Source organism: Phyllostomus hastatus, unplaced genomic scaffold (assembly GCF_019186645.2).
Source record: "Phyllostomus hastatus isolate PE091 unplaced genomic scaffold, TTU_PhHast_1.1 phas_scaffold_317, whole genome shotgun sequence".
NCBI lineage: Eukaryota > Metazoa > Chordata > Mammalia > Chiroptera > Phyllostomidae > Phyllostomus > Phyllostomus hastatus.
This window is the reverse complement of record NW_025334023.1, coordinates 1323299-1341939: the sequence shown is the minus strand read 5'-3', so window position 1 is coordinate 1341939 and position 18641 is coordinate 1323299. Positions and strand designations below refer to the sequence as shown.

The 18641-nt window shown below is 51.3% G+C and overlaps 3 protein-coding genes across 5 annotated transcripts in view; 2 read left to right on the top strand and 1 right to left on the bottom strand.

The window, feature by feature from the left end:
* Nucleotides 1-2531: 2531 nt before the first annotated feature.
* ANAPC15 (anaphase promoting complex subunit 15) lies at nucleotides 2532-4984 on the top strand. 2 transcript variants are annotated; one of them, XM_045817907.1, is made up of 4 exons: nucleotides 2532-2656; nucleotides 4040-4099; nucleotides 4347-4484; nucleotides 4650-4984. In XM_045817907.1, the coding sequence occupies exons 1-4, from the start codon at nucleotides 2537-2539 to the stop codon at nucleotides 4695-4697; spliced, it is 366 nt and encodes a 121-aa protein (XP_045673863.1). In that variant the 5' UTR covers nucleotides 2532-2536; the 3' UTR covers nucleotides 4698-4984. The 2 variants fall into 2 exon arrangements, with proteins under 2 accessions (XP_045673863.1, XP_045673862.1); XM_045817906.1 differs by having other exon boundaries at nucleotides 4638-4984.
* A 638-nt stretch (nucleotides 4985-5622) lies between these two features.
* LOC123805400 (transmembrane O-methyltransferase homolog) overlaps nucleotides 5623-18641 on the bottom strand; it is a 21745-nt gene continuing 8726 nt past the window's right edge. Inside the window, exons 3-7 of one of the 2 annotated variants that reach the window (XM_045817902.1) lie at nucleotides 17804-17952; nucleotides 8876-8941; nucleotides 7735-8009; nucleotides 6443-6639; nucleotides 5623-5950 (exon numbers count right to left, since the gene is read on the bottom strand). In XM_045817902.1, coding sequence (XP_045673858.1) covers nucleotides 5630-5950; nucleotides 6443-6639; nucleotides 7735-8009; nucleotides 8876-8941; nucleotides 17804-17952 — 1008 coding nt within the window. In that variant the 3' untranslated portion in view covers nucleotides 5623-5629. Of the gene's footprint in view, nucleotides 5951-6442; nucleotides 6640-7734; nucleotides 8010-8875; nucleotides 8942-16715; nucleotides 17537-17803; nucleotides 17953-18641 lie in introns of those variants that run through there. The other variant, XM_045817904.1, reaches the window with a different exon arrangement.
* Nucleotides 10650-16577, top strand: LAMTOR1 (late endosomal/lysosomal adaptor, MAPK and MTOR activator 1). Its single transcript, XM_045817905.1, has 5 exons — nucleotides 10650-10826; nucleotides 14636-14781; nucleotides 15024-15101; nucleotides 15452-15578; nucleotides 15932-16577. Exons 1-5 carry the CDS (start codon nucleotides 10785-10787, stop codon nucleotides 16022-16024), a joined length of 486 nt encoding a protein of 161 aa, XP_045673861.1. The 5' UTR covers nucleotides 10650-10784; the 3' UTR covers nucleotides 16025-16577.

Here is an 18641-nt window from a genome sequence, read left to right as displayed (position 1 = left end):
ATGAATGAATAGGGTGGTCATTTCCAAGAGGTAAATTTTACTCATTAATGAAAAACTATAACAAGCAGAGCTGCTTTAAAATGCAGTACGACCTCTTAAAGATTTATCTCACAAGCGTGAGTGACATCAGTCCAGATTAGGAGGAAGGCTGGTCAGAGATTATGATGCCATTTGAAGAAACATTCCAGGGGGAAAAAAAGTCTTGTTGGGGTAGGAGTGTATTTGTGTTTTGCTGGCCCTGGAAGAGGCTGATGAGAGGTGGAGTTTAATGGGAGTGGGTTCAAAGACCTCTTGCCAGGAAGGCATGAGGTTCTCTGAAAGGGAGGGTGAGTCAGAGGTTACAAGAACAGAGACACCAGCAAAGGTGTGGGAGAGATGACGAGGCTGACCATTAAGCGAATTTGGCCCTGGTCTGAAAAGGGCAGCTGAATTCCTCAGCAGCAGAGGAATTCAGCAATGCCTGAGGCTAACTAGTTGGTTAAGCCCTTACATAATCTCAAATACAGAGACAAGTGAGACCACTGCTGGTTTGCAGAGTCGGGCTTCCCCACTACTGTGGGGTGTTTGAGGCAGGATCCATGTTCCTAGATTTATCCCGAGCTACATGCAGAGTCTGGATTACAGTTGGACTTAAATATTTCCGCTGAAGGCATACATAAATGAATGTATGCGCCCAAACGGGAAACTGAGCGTCAGAAGCAGACTAATTTTCCTAGTACGCAGCAGAATGATCAGGATCACTATGAACTCAGGTGGCTCCCAGATGTTTTTCAGAGGGGGTTTGGCAAGGTCACAGACACTCTGTAGGCAGAAGGGCGGGGTTAAATGGAGTGGTTGGCAGGCGGGTGGGGCGGGGCTGGGGGCGAGTTTGGGGGCGAAGGGCCAGCAGACTGGAGAGGCGGATTGGCTGAGTTTCAAGGCGGGACCAACAGTAAGCTAGACAAATTTCCATCTCCCAACAACGTGACTAAGGTGCATAACGTCACATCCGGTCTGGTAGGCGGGAACGGGAAACAAAAGAAGGCCAATGACGCATGCGTTTGGTGTGTCCCAGGTTCTGGTGGGTCCTTCCGCTCAGGCGGAAAGAAGTGCTTCCGGGTCGCTGCCGGCAGCCTCCTCCCGGCGCGGTAAGTACAGAAGCAGGACTGCGTCTGCTGTCTCCTTGCCCCTTCCTCCCTCCCTCAGAGAAACTCCATTCCCCTGACCCGCCTCCTCGGGAGCTGTGTGTTCAGACTCCTTTTTATATTAAAGAGCGCCATCTCATTGGCCGCTTCCGCGAGACTAAGCTCCACCCCGTCACACAAGATCCGTCATTCATTGGTGTCACTTCTTGTCACCCAGCATTTCTTCCAGTTAATTGGCCCTATTCAAGCCCCGCTCCTTTCTCTGTTAGCAACCCTATAAGGTGCCTCTCCGAATCCCGCCTCTGCCTTCTTTCTGTTGGTCAACCTCAGGGTCATTATCATAATAAGCAAAGAATGGGCGGTGGCTTTGCGGTGAGGGGTTGGGTTTTCGGAGCTTGGTTTCTGTGCCTCTCAGTGCTGGGACGCGAGGGATGGTGCTGTTTTACTTGTTACATTGGCTGGGAAGCTGAGGTCTACGGAAGGGCAGGCTGGACCCGGATCAGTCAAATAAATTAGGGCAGAGCAGAGCTAGACCTAGATCCTTTTCTCCTGCTCATCGCTAGTACCCGGCCTGGGTCTCCTCCAGCCAGAGTTATGTGTCGCAATTCACTGTGTGACCCAGAGCCCAGCCGTTGTTAGTCTCTGGGCCTCAGTTTTCCTGGCGCGGAAATGTTTTAATTCATATTCCCTGGAACCTTCCTAGTCAACTCCCTCAACTGCTTGATCCGAGCTGAATTTATTTGTTCTCTCACGTTAGTTCACCCATTCAACTTTCCATCTGCTTGTACATTTACCCATGTCTTTTTAGAATGTCTTACTGAACCATACTTGCATGCCTGCCCATCCCCGCACCCCCCCCAAACTTTGGCTGTGGTTTGTGAGAGAGGTGATTAGTGTCCTAAATTTCTGACACTGGGTGGATAATGTATGGACCATCACAGAGATGCAAAAAGTACATCTTAGTGTTTGGAGGAGGTAGAGACAGTTTCAGTAGAGCCCTGAAATACTTCTAATTTTGTAACGCTAGTGTGTATTTTGGATTCCTATCTCTATATTTGGCTTCTATTCTCTTTCCTCCTTGAACAGCTTACAGTTTTACTTTGCCATAAAGTAAATGACCTTACTTGATGATCAGAATAACTGTGAGGATGGTATAATTGTTATTATCCCCACTTTACAGATGAGGAAACTGAGGCTCAGAGAGGTTAAGTGACTTGGTCAAGGTCAAACAGCTAGTAAGTGGTGGAGCCAGGACTGAAACCCAGGTCTGTCTGATTCCTACAAGGAAGAGCTGCTTCCCTGCTTCCTTCCACTCCACCCCACCCCCAAATTGAACTGTAACCTAAAAAAAGCCAAAACCAAGTACATCTGAGAGCTGGATTCACCTGACCTTTTCTCTCAGTCTAGGAGCCATGTCCACCTTGTTTCCCTCACTCTTTCCCCGTGTGACTGAGACTCTGTGGTTTAATCTGGATCGACCTTGTGTGGAAGAGACAGAGCTTCAGCAGCAAGAACAGCAGCATCAGGCCTGGGTGAGTGAGAGCCCAGCACAGTGGTGGAGCTCAGTCAGGGAATCCCCCTTTCACTGGCCATGACCCAGTCTTGAGACCTGCCCTGGAGGAGCTTTTTGCTTTGAACTGAGAATAATCAGGCTGGGGTTGGGCAGGGTTTAGGGGAAGCAGGGAGCTAGGTTCTCATCTTTTTGTTACCTTAATTTGCTGGGGGACCATGGGACCACTGGGCCAGATTGGAGTCCAGGCTCTTTTCTGTTGGGAACCACCCTGCCTGGTTTTAGAAGCTGTGACCAATCCCCCCCCCCCCCCCCGCCCCATGACTAAGGCTGAGTGAGAGACCTTGGGACCCTAAGTCACTAAGAAGACAAAGTTTATCCCCCTGGCAGGAGCACCACCTCTGCCCACTTTACTTCACCCTGTCTGGTTCCTGGTGCATGACCGGTTAGCCAGTGATGGGTAAGAGTCTTCAAGGGAGGGACAACCTAAGACAGGCATGGTCACAAGGGGGCCCTCAGGGAAGGACTTGAGGGGCTATGGAGAAAGGGGGTGATGGACCCTCACCCCTCGGCTTTGACATAGCCTGAGTCCTAATTCTGTCTGCAAGAAGTGTCCTAATCTCTTGGCTGCCTTACTTCCCCTGCTTGACTTAAGCCTGAAACAATGCCAGAGGGCGGTTTCCCTGGGCAATCAGGTCTAAGAAAGAATGCATAAAATCCTGTGAAGCCTACTTTGCTAACACCCTCAATTTAAATGATAAGGGTCCAAGCATGAAATGAGTTTGTTTCCCAAAGTTTTATGACCCTTTAACTATTTGACCCTGACTCAAAATAGGCCCTCAGAGTTCTTTGAATGTTATCTATTGATCATTACTGCCTGACAATGATTGATGAGCTTTCCATGTACGCCCTGTATTCCTGTGCAAATTAAGCCAGTAAAAGTTTGTCAAGGCAAGGGTCGGGGCACTTTCCCCTTGAGAGAGTGGCCATGCTGTCCCTTTTCCTCCACAGGACTCGGTAGTCTGTGTGAATTTGTCTCATCTCAGCCATAACGCCTTGACACTGTGGGCTGGATTCCGCATCACTTTTCCCTAAGGCATAGGAAATAATATTTTTGACTATTTATTAAAGACTTAGCAGATGCCATGTTCTAGGCTGATAGTCTCTCACTTTACTCTCACCATAATTTTATGAGGAAACCAAGGCCTAGAGAGTATATGTAATTGCATCAAGTTACTAAGTAAGTGGCAGATGACAGGAGAAAAAGGTATCGGATCTTCCTGAGAACTGGAAGGAAGCTTCTCCTTCACACTTGGGTATCTTCTTGGGGGGCAACATGGTCCAGTCCCGTGCTGTGACCTTCTCTCTTGGGCCCTGCACTGTTTTTCTTCCCTTTTGATCACAGCTCCAGAGCATTGCAGAGAAAGACAACAACCTGGTACCTATTGGCAAGCCAGCTTCAGAGGTGAGTGGGCCCCAGATGGACTAAGGCTCTGCTCTAATTCCAAAGGTCCTGCTTCTGAGTCCAGAGTCAGGAGCTAGAGGGAGTGGGCATTGGGCCTACCTAGAACTAAGGTCCTGCAAACCATGCATCAGCCTGCCATCTTAAGCAGGGCAGGCTTAGGGAGTGGGGGTAATTTGTTGGTTCCAAAAAGAGGCTCCAAGTGGGCCAGCCCTGAACTGGTCCAACAGACTCTCCCCTGCCTCACCAGCACTATGATGATGAGGAAGAGGAAGATGAAGATGATGACGAGGATAGTGAAGAGGACTCAGAGGATGACGAGGACATGCAGGACATGGACGAGATGAATGACTACAATGAGTCGCCTGATGATGGAGAGGTCAATGAGGTAGGCAGAGGTGTGGGGAAGGCCTCTGCTCCTGGGTCCCTGCCCCTGACCTAAGTAGTGGCCAAGGGGTATAGAAACCTTGGATCCAGTCAGGAGCAGGATCTGGGACTGGGGCTGGCTGGGTGGCTGAGGCCCCTCCCCACCTACACCCAGCCTCCTCTCCAGGTGGACATGGAAGGCAACGAACAGGATCAGGACCAGTGGATGATCTAAGTAGACAAGGCATGGTGGCCTCAGGGAGAGTCCAGGCCAACGTAACCTACCTGTAACCCCTGCAGAACCAGCTGATCACCCCAGTGCCTGAAAGCTCACCCTCAGGCACCTCTTCAGCTGCTGCCAGGACCTGGTCTCCTTGGCCCTTCCCAGGTCATCAGCCTGCCCTTGAATCCCAGGAGCCGGAGCCCACCCCACCTTTCTGGCCAGTACCTCACCTTTTGGTTGCCAGGTGTAGTCTCTTTCTAACTCTCTTTAATAAAGACACAGGACTGATTTTCCCCCCATGTCTATTCCCTATTTGTCGGTGGGGCCCAGAGGAATCCAGCATCTTCTCTTGAGCTTTAGGGAGAGGTCATTCAGAGGACTTCAGGCAAACCTACCTGGCCACGTGGGCCAGGGCTAGGGAAGGCCAGGAGGAAGACCTGGCTGCATTGCCCTCTCCTCTGGCCCCACTTGCACCATTGCATCAGTCATTCCTGCAGGGCCATTACCTCAGAGTTCACTGTTTCTTTTAATCCTGTCCACAATGGCATGGGCTCGGGAGGGCAGGCTTTCTGAGGTCCAGAGCTGGGAAGCCCCTGGAACTCTCCCAGCCAGCTTCCTTGGTGTTAAGAGAGCAAATTAAGTCTCAGCGCAGGGCAGGGACTCCCCTGAAATCACCCAGCAAATCAGTGACAAAGCTGGGGTGGGAGCTCAGGCCTTTTGCCTGTCAGTTCATGGCTTTCTCTGGAAGGAGGGAAAGCAATGGAACCAAGCAGCCTGACAGACCTTGATGCCTCAGGTGAGTGGGGCAGAGGTAGGAGAAGAGCCTCCCCAACCCTGAGCTCAGCACTTGTCAGGCCACAAGGAGGGAGGGGAAGGAATGTTCTGAGGTCCTTGCTTGGGTAGGGGTAAGGTAGGGCAGCAGTAAGTACTCCTGGGCCTGGACCTCAGCCAGGCCCTGCGTAGGTGAGCTGGGCTATGCCATCCTTGATGGCAGGGAAGTCTGGGAGGCCAGTATGGTGGAGGCGGCAGCGGTAGCGGCCACAGCTCTTGGCGTACTGCAGGAAGCGGGGCGCACCAGGGAAGAGCACGTGGTCAGCCAACACAGTGGCACCAGCAGGCATCAGAGCATGAGCTTCCAGCAGCTGCAGGTCCCGCAGGTAGCATCGAGGCCGGTGTGCCAGAAGCACCAAATCTGCCCGACTCAGCTGGTACTGGGTACGTAGGCGCGGGATCACCTCCTCTGAGCTACCCACGATGAGCTCTACCTGTGGGGGTGGGAGGAGCTGGAGGTGAGGGTGGGACAACCCAACCAGGGTTGTCCCACATCAGATGGCACCAGCATCTAGCTTACTTTATGCCAGGCCCTGGTCTAGCCCGACCAGTGTTCTCATATTTCCTCTGGCTTCGGACCTCAAGAGGTCAGGATCTGTATTGTGATTTCTATTCTACCAATGAAGAAGCTGAGATTCAGAGGATAAGTGCTTTGCCCAAGGTCTCATAGCTAATGAGAGACAGACTGAGGTTTGCACCCAGATTTTCTGGGCTCCAGAGACTTTCCTCTTAACTGCTTCTTTGTCATTCAGCAGCAAATATGTACAAATGACTTGGAAGAGGAGGACAGGAATTTATACAGCCTCCAGGATGACAGTTTCCTAAGTGGAGCTGCTTCCTTCTCCTAGGTGGGACTCCCTCACGGGGGAGGCCTGGCCAGAGCAAGGCCAAGGGAAGAGACCAGGGTTAGGGAGATGGGGGCTGACCGTGCGCTCATCGAAGCCAGCCAGGCGAATGAGTTTTTCTGCCACCACTGCTGTACGTGGGTCCTGCTCTACAGTGAGAAGGCGACTCCCAGCGGGCAGGGCACGGGCAATAAGCAGTGTGGAGTACGCGCAGTAGGTGCCCAGCTCCAGCACACAAGCAGGGGCCTTCTCTTCCACCAGCCGCATCAGGATCTGACCTATGGGAGAAGATGGCCATTGCAGCAGACATGGGAGATGATGGCAAGCCACAGAAAGAGATTTCAAATGCCCACCTGCCTCACTGCGGCTCCCAACCAGCTAGGATCTTATCTCTCTTGAACTATATATAGCCCCAGCTGTCCCACTGGCCTCCCTGCTCCTCCAGGCTTTCCTCCTTCAGTCTAGTCTTCACACCAGCCACTAGGAATCTTTCTGAAAAACAAATGTGACACTATCACTTCCTGGTTCCTTGATCCTAAGGCCTTGGGCTTGAATTTGGAATCCTCAGCCTGACATTCACGACCTCCTTGGAACTGATCCTATCTTGCCTTTCCAGTTTCAGCCCTCAATCCTTCCTAACTTTAGCTGGTACCACAGCCGTCTCAAATAACTGTGCCCAGGAGCAACCATTCTGATGAATTCCTTCCTGCCATTGTATATGTGACTGGCTTTGCCTTTCCCCAACCCTACCCCCATCTGCCTGACCAACTTGAAAACAATCCTACTAGACTCAGTTCAGCTGTTGCTTCCTCCAGGAAGGACGAGGCAGAAACAACCCCAGGCTTCTGAGAGATCTTTGCCAGAACTTCCAGTTTCATTTCCCCTTATTTTGCTCATTAGATATCTTTTTAACCTTGGAATTGAACCAAATTCTTAAATAAGACTCTGAAAGCACTTGTGCTGGGAGCTGGGACTCAGACAAATCCAGGCAGATGGCTACCCTGAGTAGGATATAGAAGCTTCTGTGGTGAGGGAGAGAAATATTACAAAGTTGAGTTATGTATGGAGATGGTTATTCCCCTGTGTACTGCATCCCCTTTGAGGCCAGTAACTGTGGCTGATTCATCCATGTGGCTTCTACTTCCTTCTCTCCCAGCACCCAGCACATGCTTGCTACAAAAGAGTTGGCAATAAATGCTCACTGGATGAATGAGTAACTTTGCCCACCCTCCTCATTTGTGGAGGAGGATAAAAAGAGACCCATAGTGGATCAAGAACCTGCGCAGTTCACCCATTAAGGCAGTGGAATATCCCAGCTCTTTCTTCACTACCTTGGAGGTGCTTCCTGCAGTAGAATGCTAGGGAACACTGACCTTTGGCAGGCCCCATGTGGCTCAGGTACTCGCAGTGGCTACTCCAATGGTCCAGGGTGGTGAGGATGTGACCAGGGTCCCCAGGCAGGGCGTGGGTGAGCACATAGCTGAAGGCCCGCTCCTCAATCCGCAGCTCTGACAGGCAGTCTCTAAGGCTCCGCAGTAAGACGCTGCGCACCAGAAGTCGGAAATGGTGCCGGTACCGTACCAGCAAGGTAACCACCAGTGGCAGGAAGGCTAGTGCGATGGCTGGAGACATGGTCCCTACCTGGGTCCTGGGATGGAGGGAGGCAGTGAGGGAAACCCACACCTGACATTTGCCTGCCATTTGTGCAGCCCTTACCAGTAGTAATTATTATCCCTATATTTTACAAACTGTGGCTCAGAAAGGCTGTCTTTTCTCCAGAGTCACACAGCAGAACTAGGATTTGAATCTGAATTGGTCTGATCCCAAGCCCATGTACTTTCAAGGACTCCATGCTAAACTCAAAACCCAATCCCAAACCACCTCTTTTCACTTTCGGCTCCTGGTCCCATCTTCACCTTGCTCCCTCCACCCATTTCTCCTTATCTCTGTTGTCTCCAATCTTCAGGACTCGTTTTACCAGTTCCCCTCTGCAATATCCTTCTCCAGCTCTACCCACTGCCTGCCTGGTCTCCTCTGACCCATTATGTGTAGCAAAAGAGCACAGCTTTACGGTCAGAAACCCCTTCATTGTCATTGCTCTGCCTCAGTAAAAGGCAATCTAAACATTCCATAGGGGGTTGGGATGAGATGTCCTCACCCCAGGACTTTCTGTATTTCCCTGGGGGTGAGAAGAGTCACTGATTCTATTTTTTTTTCCCAGTCCTATATCCCTTCCCCTGCATTTCTCTGTTCTGTTCTTTCTCAGAAGTCCCTTCACATGTGGATACACACAATACACAGTTTCTCGTAACTCTGCCCTCTTCCCCGCAGCCTGGTATGAGGGATAAGTTCCCCACCTTGTCCCATTCCCTGGACCATCTGACCCTTACGAGGTTGGTGGTGGTGGTGGTAACTCAAATCGAAAGTAGGAATGTGTGAATGTATGTGAGTAGGTGAATGATGGCAAATTTGAACTGGTGTGCTTGGGAACCCACACTCAAGGGCCCTGCTTACCTGGGCTGGAGGCTCCTGCTTGGGGAAGATCGGCGCATAGGACAGGAGGGGGGAGTCCATGGAGGGTGGGGGGGAAGAATTGTGAGGCAGGCTGGACCTGCACTCAATTATTGATGCTGAGGCTGCTGCTGTCACCTGAAACCTACAGTTCAAGTTACTAACCCCAGGGACAAGCTGGAGCTGCCTCCTACCTTTCAGAAGCCCTCAGAACTTATAAGAACTCCAGGGTCTTGATTTGAGTGGTAATAGAGTTACTGGGCTTGGTGCCCTTTCCTCCAACCTCTTGGGTCAGCACAAAGGGTATGATGTAAGCCAAGAGGACAGGAAGGTTATAATTTACTCATTAGTTCCAAATTCAAGTTTTCTCTTAGTGCCAGGGCATGGGTCACAAAGAAGAGTCAAATCCTGTCCCTGTGCCCCAAGAACTCCATGTTTTGTGGTGGTTGTTGCTGAACACCATGTTTGATAGAAAAGAAAAAAAAATAGGTGCAGGAACAGAGAATACAATATATGATCGCTAGAACTGATGCTCCGTGAATACAGGGAATCTTGGCTGTTTTGTGAACTGCTACATACATATTCAGATAGAATAGTGTATGGTATATTGGAGATACTCAGTAAATATTTGATTCAAAAAATGAATGAATCAACACTGGGTAGGGATAAAGCACAGGAGATGCCCAGAGAATGGAATCAGAGAAAACAATCGGGAGGATACTGTCCAGTCTTGAAGACAACAGGCAGACCTGGTGGGGAGACAGTGCCCGGATACATGTACAAAGTCCAGGAGGTCAATCAGGAAACTGCAAATGGCTCGGGAAGCATTTCCCCAGCCCCTCCCACCCACTCCCACCCTCTCTGGGCCTGGAATGGGAAGTAGGTGTTAGTTAGCATCTGCAAGATCTGTTTTTTAAAATGATTTTATTTACTTTTAGAGAGAGGGGAAGGGAGAAAGAGAGACAGAGAAACATTGATGTGAGAAATGGATTGGTTGCCTCTTCCACACCCCCCAACTTGGGACCTGGCCCTCAACCCAGGCATGTGCCCTGGCGACCTTTTGGCTTGCAGGCTGGCACTCAGTCCACTGACCTACACCAGCCAGGGCAACATCAGCAAGCTCTTGAATGACAGACTTGAACCTGTGTTCAGGGTCCAAGAGAAGACATGGGATGGTTGTAAGAAAGAACACCGACTGCGACCTTTGTGTGTTAAGATACTAAGGCTGCCGTAGAACATCAAGATTGAAGAGAAATGCCCAAGGTTAAGGAGATCAGTAAGGTGGCCACTATCTCCACTACCGGGATCAAGCTCTATTCTGTTTTATTGCCTTGGGAAGATGTGTTTCCTTCTTCCACTAAGTGTCAGATCCCTAGTCCAGGTTGAGAACTATCATGGGCGTCACAATCCCTGTATCTCTCGTCTAGGTGCTGGGCAATAAGGGACCTAGGTGTATGCATCCCAACCGCCCCTCGCGCGGCATTTAGGAAAGCATATCATGATGGCATTTGGTATGAGTTCGCTCACTGGCCCACAAAGGTAGACTTGCGACCCCGCGACCTCATAGCACTGACCACACAAGAGCTTCTTTGACCCGCAGGCGAAAACTAGAGCTCTGAGATTGAGAAGCTGAAGTCATGTGATAACACTCTTCCCTCCCCTCCCATCACAGGTCTCGCGGGTTGTCACCCAAGGTGCGCCTTCCCATTGGTTGGGGATGATCACGCTGTGGGGGCGGAACCGGAAGCCGAGGTTTAGGCGGCGCAGCGGCAGCGAAGCGGCCAAGGGAAGGCTTGGTCTTGGGGGCGGGTGGTTGCTTGCTGATTTCAGCCACGGGTCATGTGACCGGAAGGGCTCCTGACGGACGCCGTCCCTCCTCCGCGAGGCCTGAGCGCCCGGCCCGACCCCGGCCATGGGGTGCTGCTATAGCAGCGAGAACGAGGACTCGGACCAGGTGCGGCCGCGGCGGGCGGGGCTCGGGAATGAGGGCTGAGACCCTGGGGCGTGGGGCCCAGGAAAAAAACCTGCAGAAGAGGGGGTGCCAGACGGCGGGGCTCACTGAGTACGGAGTCCTGGAGGGGACATATTACATAGGAGACGCCGGGCTAGTCTACTGTTAAAGCCCCAATTCTTTCTGCACAGTCCCCGCATTGTCGTGTGCAGGCAGCCTTGTATCTCACTTTCTCCCATTCCTTTCACCTCCCCTTACCTTCAGACTTACAGCTTCAAGGATTCTTAGCCTAGGTTCTTGGGAAACACTCGTTTCCCACCTCCCTGTGCTTGTATTAGCGAGCTTTGTGAATCCATTGTAGAGGTGGGAAAGCTGAGGCTCAGAGTTAGTTTGTGCCGAGATGAATCAGGAACCTGTGTATTCTCTCAGACCCTGGGATTGGAGAAGGAAGCTCACTGCTGGTCTGGGGTCCGAGGGCCTCTGGAAGTTGGTAGCATTTGAGTTAGTGAAGGATTTAATAGACTCAGTGAGGACAATGGCACATGTGGGAAATTATTTGGGAAGTAACAAATTGGATTTAGGTTCGGCTGGACTGGGTGGGGGTTGTAGAATGGGGAGCTGAGTTTGGCCTGCTCCAGCACAGTTCCTGCCTGGGATTGAGGGTTCCTTTAGCTAGAGGGGTTCTTGCCCTGGGAATTTGGCTGTAGATCAGATCCTTTTACAAGAAGAATTAGACTTGGGAAAGCTGTACAGTTTTAAGTTCTCTCTATTCCTCTTGGTGAATTCTCACTTCGTGGCACACTTTAATTCTGACCCTTCCCACATGACCTCCTTTGAGGAGGGGGAGCCTTTCCAACGATGAAGTTTTAAACTGTTGGCCACTCACCTTTTTGACTGCCTCTGTGCCTGGGTTCCACATTTCAATACACACTAGACACAGAGACAGTAGAAAGTTTTCAGCAAGTAGCCTATAGTCAGGTGGGGTAGATAGTCACAGAAATGGATTTTATCAATGGAACTTGGGAGTAGGTTTTTCCCCAGTGACTCACATGAACACATACATGGGTTAAGGACTGAGGCTTGGGAAAATGTCATTTGTATGAGGGGCTTGAGGGGCTGAACACAATGAACACATACTTCCTCTGTCTTATGGTAGGCGTGCCTCATAGCCAACACTGTTCACTTCACCCCATCCTGTTAAAGAGACAGTGTCTCTGCCTACTGGGAAAGCTGTGGCCACAGGAAGTAATCCCTTAAAGCATAATATGGACTCTTGCTGGCAGTGGGTCAGGAAAGGTTAATGCCTGCCTTAGAGAAAGGATCCTAGCTTCTATAGCTGGAATAGCTGGGCTTGTTACTCTCCTCAGTCTCCTCCTTGCCCCTGATGGGCTCTCATATCTGTTTCTAAACCCCAAAGACTATGTTTGGTCAGTGCTAAGTGACTTGAAGCCTCATGTGACAAAAGTCTACTTACCTGGTCTATAAGCTGGAACCCTTCACTATCAAAACAACCCTTTGTGAGCTCTTGGGCAGGCCCCTGTCATCACTGCCCCTTTATTGTAGTAATAAAAGGAAATGCACAACATATTAAGAGTTTTCAAAGCCCTTTTACAGTTATCTCACTTGATTCTTGCCAAACATCTATCATAGGGTACCAGTTATGTCTGTTTGAAAGCAGGAACACCCTGGCTGCGTAGCTCAGTTGGTTAGATCCTTGTCCAGACACACCAAGGTTGTGGGCTCATCCCTGGTCAGGGCACATAAAGGAGTCAACCAATGAATGCATAAATAAGTGGAACAACAAATGGATGGTTCTTTCACCTATCTCCTTCCCTTCCTCTCTAAAATCAATAAATAAGAATCTTTTAAAATAAATAAACAAAAGCAAGGAAAAAGTTCCAAGAGCCTATGTGTCTTAGCAAAAGTTACAAAACTAAGAAGTGCCATAGCCAACGTACTTGATGCCAAGCCATATGCTGTAGCCATTGGGTCAGTCTGTCTCTTCTAGCTGTGCCTGTGGGCCAGATCACCGACTAGTCATGGGTAGGCCACGTATGTGTCCATGCTAGGGTAGACGGTGAAACTCTTGACTCCTGGGTTGACAATGACTCAGGGACAAATGTCAGTGTGAAAAGCCTCTCCTATGCTCCATTTGCCCTTTGTGAGTGAGGTGACAGTATTTGTCAACTCTTATGGGAGCAGTGTAGCCCCGGGTGGCCAGATCTCAGAAACACAGGCTTGTTCTTGAAGAATCCCTGATGGGGAGAGACTGCCCTGTCCTGCAGGAGATCTGTCTGAAGTGGGGCTGGGGAAAGGTGCACACAGTGGAAGCAAGCTCAGGTTTCATTATGGAACCAGCTTTCCTTAGAGATAGTTTAATTTTTGGCAAGATTTTTGTCTTTCTAGCCCTTTAATACTTCGCGTTGATTTAGGGAGGTGGGGTGTCTAGGATTTGGGAGGTGATGAACAAAAACCCACAACTTCTGCCTTGTGTTGCTGGGAATTGCGGATACTTGGGCCACCTAGGGTTGAGCAGAAAGAGTCATGTGACAAGATGGGGCCTGCCTAGGGTGAGGCAGGCAGGGCAGGAGGAAGTGGCCCTCTGCAAGGAGAGTGGTTGGAGTTGTGGGCAGGGAAGCCGGGAGCCTGCAGTGAGAAAGTCAGGGGTAGGAACTAAGATACTGAGCACTGAGAGGTCTAGTGGTCTGGCACTTACGTGTTGGTGAGTCACCATTAGTCAAGATGGGCCTCTTGTCCTTGACTTTGTCCTGGGTACCCTCGATCTTTATGGCTTGAATAGGTACCCACAGGTCTGCTTATTCAATTTGTAGCTGACACAAAGCCACCAGGGATTTGCGGCTGATGGGCTCAAGGCAGGGTTGTATCCAGGAAGATTAGAACAAGGGACTAAACCAGGACAAGGAGAAATACACACAGAATTATACAGGACCAGGGAGACTTTGGCTCTAGGTCAGTTCTGGCTGCTGTGACATCATTGTAGGCCAGTAGGAACAGGGCTGCTGATATTAACAATGGCACTGATAGAGGTTGTAGTGACTGGGCAAGGGAGGAAACAGCTCCATTGTTCAGTTCAAGTCAGGATGTACCAGGTGCACCAAGTTTGGTTCTGGAAGTCCCACACAAAGAGAGAGCATCAGAGGACAGGAGGGTGAACACCTGTGAGAGGAGAAGGGCCCTGCCCTCCAGAAGAAAGCACACTTGGACTGTGTGACCCAGAGGCTGGGGCTGAGACTCCTGCCCTGAAATAATACGAGGAATGGGCATTAAGAGGTTGGGCTTGCTTTCTCTTTGGGCCTAGGGCCTTGTCTGGCCTCACAGGGCCTCTCTGTCCCGGAAACAGACCAGCTTGCTTGGGAGGGCCTGGTTTGGGGAATCATGACGGCCTTTCTCTGGCTGCTGGCTTGCATCAGTTTCTCCTCTAGGCCCCACTCTTTTGTTATTTTCTACCTCTTCTGGCATCTGGCCTCCAATATTCTGTCTCCATAAGTTGCTGGACTATTTTCTGAAGCTCCAGGACTGTTTCTGAGACCCTGCTTTGTGCCTCTGTCCATTTTTCAGGGCATTTGCAACTGCTTGGTTCCACTTTAATTCATCTTGGACCAGCAGCTGAGCTGAGCTCCCAAGGGCAAGCAGGAACTAAGTCTTATCTCACATATGGTTGGGCACTGGGGTACTCCTAATCAAAATATTTCTGGTGTTGAAAGGTCAGAGTTGGGCTGAGAGGAGAGCCCAGGGAAGGCAGGTTGGACTAGGGGCCCTGGGGCTCACCTCTCGCTGTCGGTCCCTCCCAGGACCGAGAGGAGCGGAAGCTGCTGCTGGACCCTAGCAGTCCCCCCACCAAAGTTGTCAATGGAGCCGAGTCCAACAACTACAGCCTGCCTTCTGCTCGCACAGATGAGCAGGCCCTGCTCTCCTCCATTCTTGCCAAGACAGCCAGGTGAGCATCACAGAACCAGGCCTGGGGCAGAGCTCCTCCATCTGGGGAGGGGTAGAGGGAGCCAACCCAGGACATGGGGGAAGGGACAGGGTCAATGGGAGAGATGCTTCTGGGCCCAGCCCTGCTCTAGTAGGCAGGTAGGGACACTGGTGTCAGATAACCCTGGAGTTTGCACCTGGCAGTGAGTTCTGTTCGTCCCTTTTGGATGTACCTGTCATGTCCTCTGCCTCTTCTCCCCAAAGCAACATCATCGACGTGTCTGCTGCAGACTCCCAGGGCATGGAGCAGCATGAGTACATGGACCGGGCAAGGCAGTATAGGTGAGCACCTGGCCAGCTTGGAGCCCTCAGGCTCCTTGGGCTCCTCCCCTCCCCTCCATCCCTGATCTAGCTTTGGCCCCTGGGCCCCAGTCCAGCCTCTTCATTTGGGTACAGCCCGGACTGACCACAGATCTCTCAGGTGCCTCAGTAGCTATTCATGTCAGCCCCATTTGTCCAGTAACACTCAGAAGGGTGGGGTGCCAAGGGAGGTGGGCCTAAAGTGAATATATGGGGAGCTGAGGCCCCATCACCCTGCTTCTCTGGTCTGAGGGAGGATTATGTGGGCTGAGCTGGGCAGGACAGGGCAGACTGTGGCCTCACTCTCTACCCCACCCGTCCCTCTCGGCCAGCAACCGCTTGGCTGTGCTGAGTAGCAGCCTGACCCATTGGAAGAAGCTGCCGCCACTGCCATCTCTCACCAGCCAGCCCCACCAAGTTCTGGCCAGTGAGCCCATCCCCTTCTCCGACTTGCAGCAGGTGAGCCACCCCTCGCCCCACTTGTGCCCACCCACACTGCCCAAGCCGTGGCAGAGGGTTTACCCTCTCTGCCTCACAGGAGGTGGGAAGTGGAGTTAGCCTGGTAGCTTGTGAACCCTGCTCACTCCCACCTTCCTCTTTACGTTTTATCTCCCCCCTCTCTGCTCCTCTCAACCTTTGTTCTCCTCCCCCGCTTTGTTCTTTTCCTTCTGTCTTTCCCATTCATCCCTGCTTTTCTCTTTGGCCTCCTATCCCCCTTCATTCCCCCCTCTCTGGCCATCTGATCCTTCTCCACTGGTTTCTGGATCTCACCTGTCTCTCTGTTCCTCTCCTCCCCGGTCCCTCTGTCTCAGGTCTCCAGGATAGCTGCTTATGCCTACAGTGCACTTTCTCAGATCCGTGTGGATGCAAGAGAGGAGCTGGTTGTACAGTTTGGGATCCCGTGAAGACAGGGATCCTTGGACGGCTCTTCTTCTCCTCTTCACCCTGTCTCGTCTCCACCCTGCCTCCCCTGGCCCCCAGCCTCGCTGCGGCTTATACAGTACCCTAACCTGCTACTAATCACAGAGAAGATTGTGGAGGAAGAGGAGAGTGAGGCTAGAAGCCTCGGCAAGTGAGGATGGAGCAAGGGAGGGTAGAACCATTTGGGACTGGCCTTCAAAAGCCCTGGTCAGGGGTGGGGTGGGGAACAAAAGGACAGGGCCTGGTGGGTCTTCGCTATCACTGGGAGGGGGTGGAGGTGACATTGAGGGTGATCACTAGAGGGCCTGCGGAGGCCCCTTTCCTTGGCCTCACTCCTGTGCCCCTGTCCCTGGATTGGTGCTCACAGGCACCTCACCAGGGTTGGTGACCAGCGTCTGGACAAGTTTGAATTTGAATGAGTTAAGTTTGTATTTCTAACACCCTGGGTTTTTACAGTTCGGGGGTTTGGGATTTTTTTGTTGTTTTTGTTTTGTTTATTTTGGTTTGTTTCCCTTGATAAAGGACGTTATTCATCTGTGTGCTGATTTCAGCCCTTCTGTCCTGCCCACCACCCTACTGCTTGCTTCTGGCTACTCAAGTCTGTGAGCAGTGAGATGGATGAGGGGGAGGGGGACTTCTTCTAGGGACACTAAGAGAAGTCCAGGAGATAAGGGTTCAGGATTCCCAGGTCTTAGCTGAGACTCGGCCTCGGCTAACCTCAAATTGGACAAGACTGCTTGTCCTTTCTCCAGTGATGGGAACACTGAGGCAGCTGTCATTGTTGAGGAGGACCCTGCCTCAGCCTCAGTGAAATTACTAAAAAGCTGGGGAAGGGATTGGTGGTGGTGGTGCAGACAGACCAGGAGTACCTGATAGGGGGTCAGCAAACCAATGTTTTTGAGCAGAAGATTCTTTCTATCAAATGAAATCTCAAGCAGAATTCCAACATATGAAACATGAGAGAGGAACTGCTCGGGTCTGATTGAAACGGGAGGTTCAGCAATCACAGCCTGTATTCTTGGCCTCCTAACACAGATGCCTCTGAGGCATCTCTGTGAGGCAGTTCTTAATCCCTGGGTATCTGAGCAGAGGAGTAAAAAAAGGCCCAGAGCTAAGGTAAATTTTCCCAGGACTATGCAGTGAGCCCAGGTCTCTTGTCTGTCAGGCCAACAGGCCTTTCCCTCCACTGCCCATGTTTCAGTAGAGCAAGACCAGAGCTTCTGGCAGTGGTCTGAGTTGGGGGGCATTTTTATGTGGTACAAGCGACTTCTGATCTGCTGAACAGCTCAAATTCTTTATTGTCAAGCCAAACTGGCCATCCTCAACCTTCAGGATGGCTGCCGTCCTGCCATCCTCAGAGCATGGTATGCTTGATCTGGGTTTTCTTGTGCTTGATATTCATGCGTTTCCACACTTCAGCGGTGGTGCGGTCTGCTTTGGTGACCCCACTGAAGTCGAGCGTGGTGATACGGGGCAGGGTGCACAGCACATACTGCCTGTGGGGAAGACTCGGGCTGGGGGCCAGCCCCCCCCACCAGCACCCCATTTCCCTACCACCAGCTGCTGCTGTCTCCCCTGACTGCAGGAATGGAGGGACTTGAGTATAGTTTGGGGGAGAGGGGACTGAGTTTATCCTGACAGCAAGAAATTATTAAAAGTCTGTACTTCCTTCCCCGACTCAAGCATGGCAGAAGGTGGTACTGGGTTTTTTTCTCTCCCCGCCTTTCCCTTGGGTAAGCCCAGCTCCAGGGCAGGGCACCTACCTATACCCCTTCTCTTCCTCTATGGGGTTTCCGTGGAGTGTCAGGCTCCGGAGCCGAGGGAGGATGGCCAGCTTATTCACCTCTCCTAGGCGCTGGATGCTGTTGCCATGGAGGTAGAGGACACTCAGATTGAAGAAAGTTGTCAGGACCTATTGGGGAAAAGAACCGGAGCCAGGCTGGACAGGGCTCTAGAGCTGTGCTCAGGACTGACTTGGCAGAGAAGAGTTTGGGGAACAACTGGCCCTCCACTCTCACCCACCACCACCCCTCATTCCCAGCCACACTGGATGGCTCCAACCTACTTTCATTTATCTTTGAAGGGGTACAGGGGCATATCACAGACACAGAGCTCTGGTCTGGGGGCAGGAAGGTATTGGCCTGGGTCCTAGCACTGTCTGACTTGCCAAGTGATTGGGCTCTCCTGCCTCTTCCAGAGCCTTAGCTGCCCTTTCACTGAAGACCTTTGGTGATCTAAGATTCTGTCACAATGAAGGGCAGGGATACAGAACATCATGCTAGGTATTAAGAGAAGCTTTTAAAATAAAGGTAGCCCTGGCTGGTGTGGCTTGGTAGATTGAGCACCAGCCTGTGAACTGAAAGGTCGCTGCTTAGATCCCTAGTTAAGGCACATGGCTGGGTTGTAGGCCAGGTCCCCATTTGGGAGCATGTGAGAGGCAACTGTTTAATACATCTATGATATATCTCTTGCACATCGATGTTTCTCTCTTTCTCCCTCCCTTCCCCTTTCTCTAAAAATAATAAAATTTTAAATAGAAGTGAAATTTAGATCACAACACCCGGGGAACAGCTTCCTAGTCTTGGTCTAGTTCCTTTTCCC

Coding starts and splice junctions, on each gene's coding strand:
- ANAPC15 (XM_045817906.1), top strand. CDS start 2,537: ATGTCCACCTTGTTTCCCTCACTCTTTCCCCGTGTGACTGAGACTCTG. Junction 2,657..4,039: donor AACAGCAGCATCAGGCCTGG/GTGAGTGAGAGC, acceptor TTTTGATCACAG/CTCCAGAGCATTGCAGAGAA. Junction 4,485..4,637: donor ATGATGGAGAGGTCAATGAG/GTAGGCAGAGGT, acceptor ACCTACACCCAG/CCTCCTCTCCAGGTGGACAT.
- LAMTOR1 (XM_045817905.1), top strand. CDS start 10,785: ATGGGGTGCTGCTATAGCAGCGAGAACGAGGACTCGGACCAG. Junction 15,102..15,451: donor GACCGGGCAAGGCAGTATAG/GTGAGCACCTGG, acceptor CCTCTCGGCCAG/CAACCGCTTGGCTGTGCTGA. Junction 15,579..15,931: donor CCTTCTCCGACTTGCAGCAG/GTGAGCCACCCC, acceptor CCTCTGTCTCAG/GTCTCCAGGATAGCTGCTTA.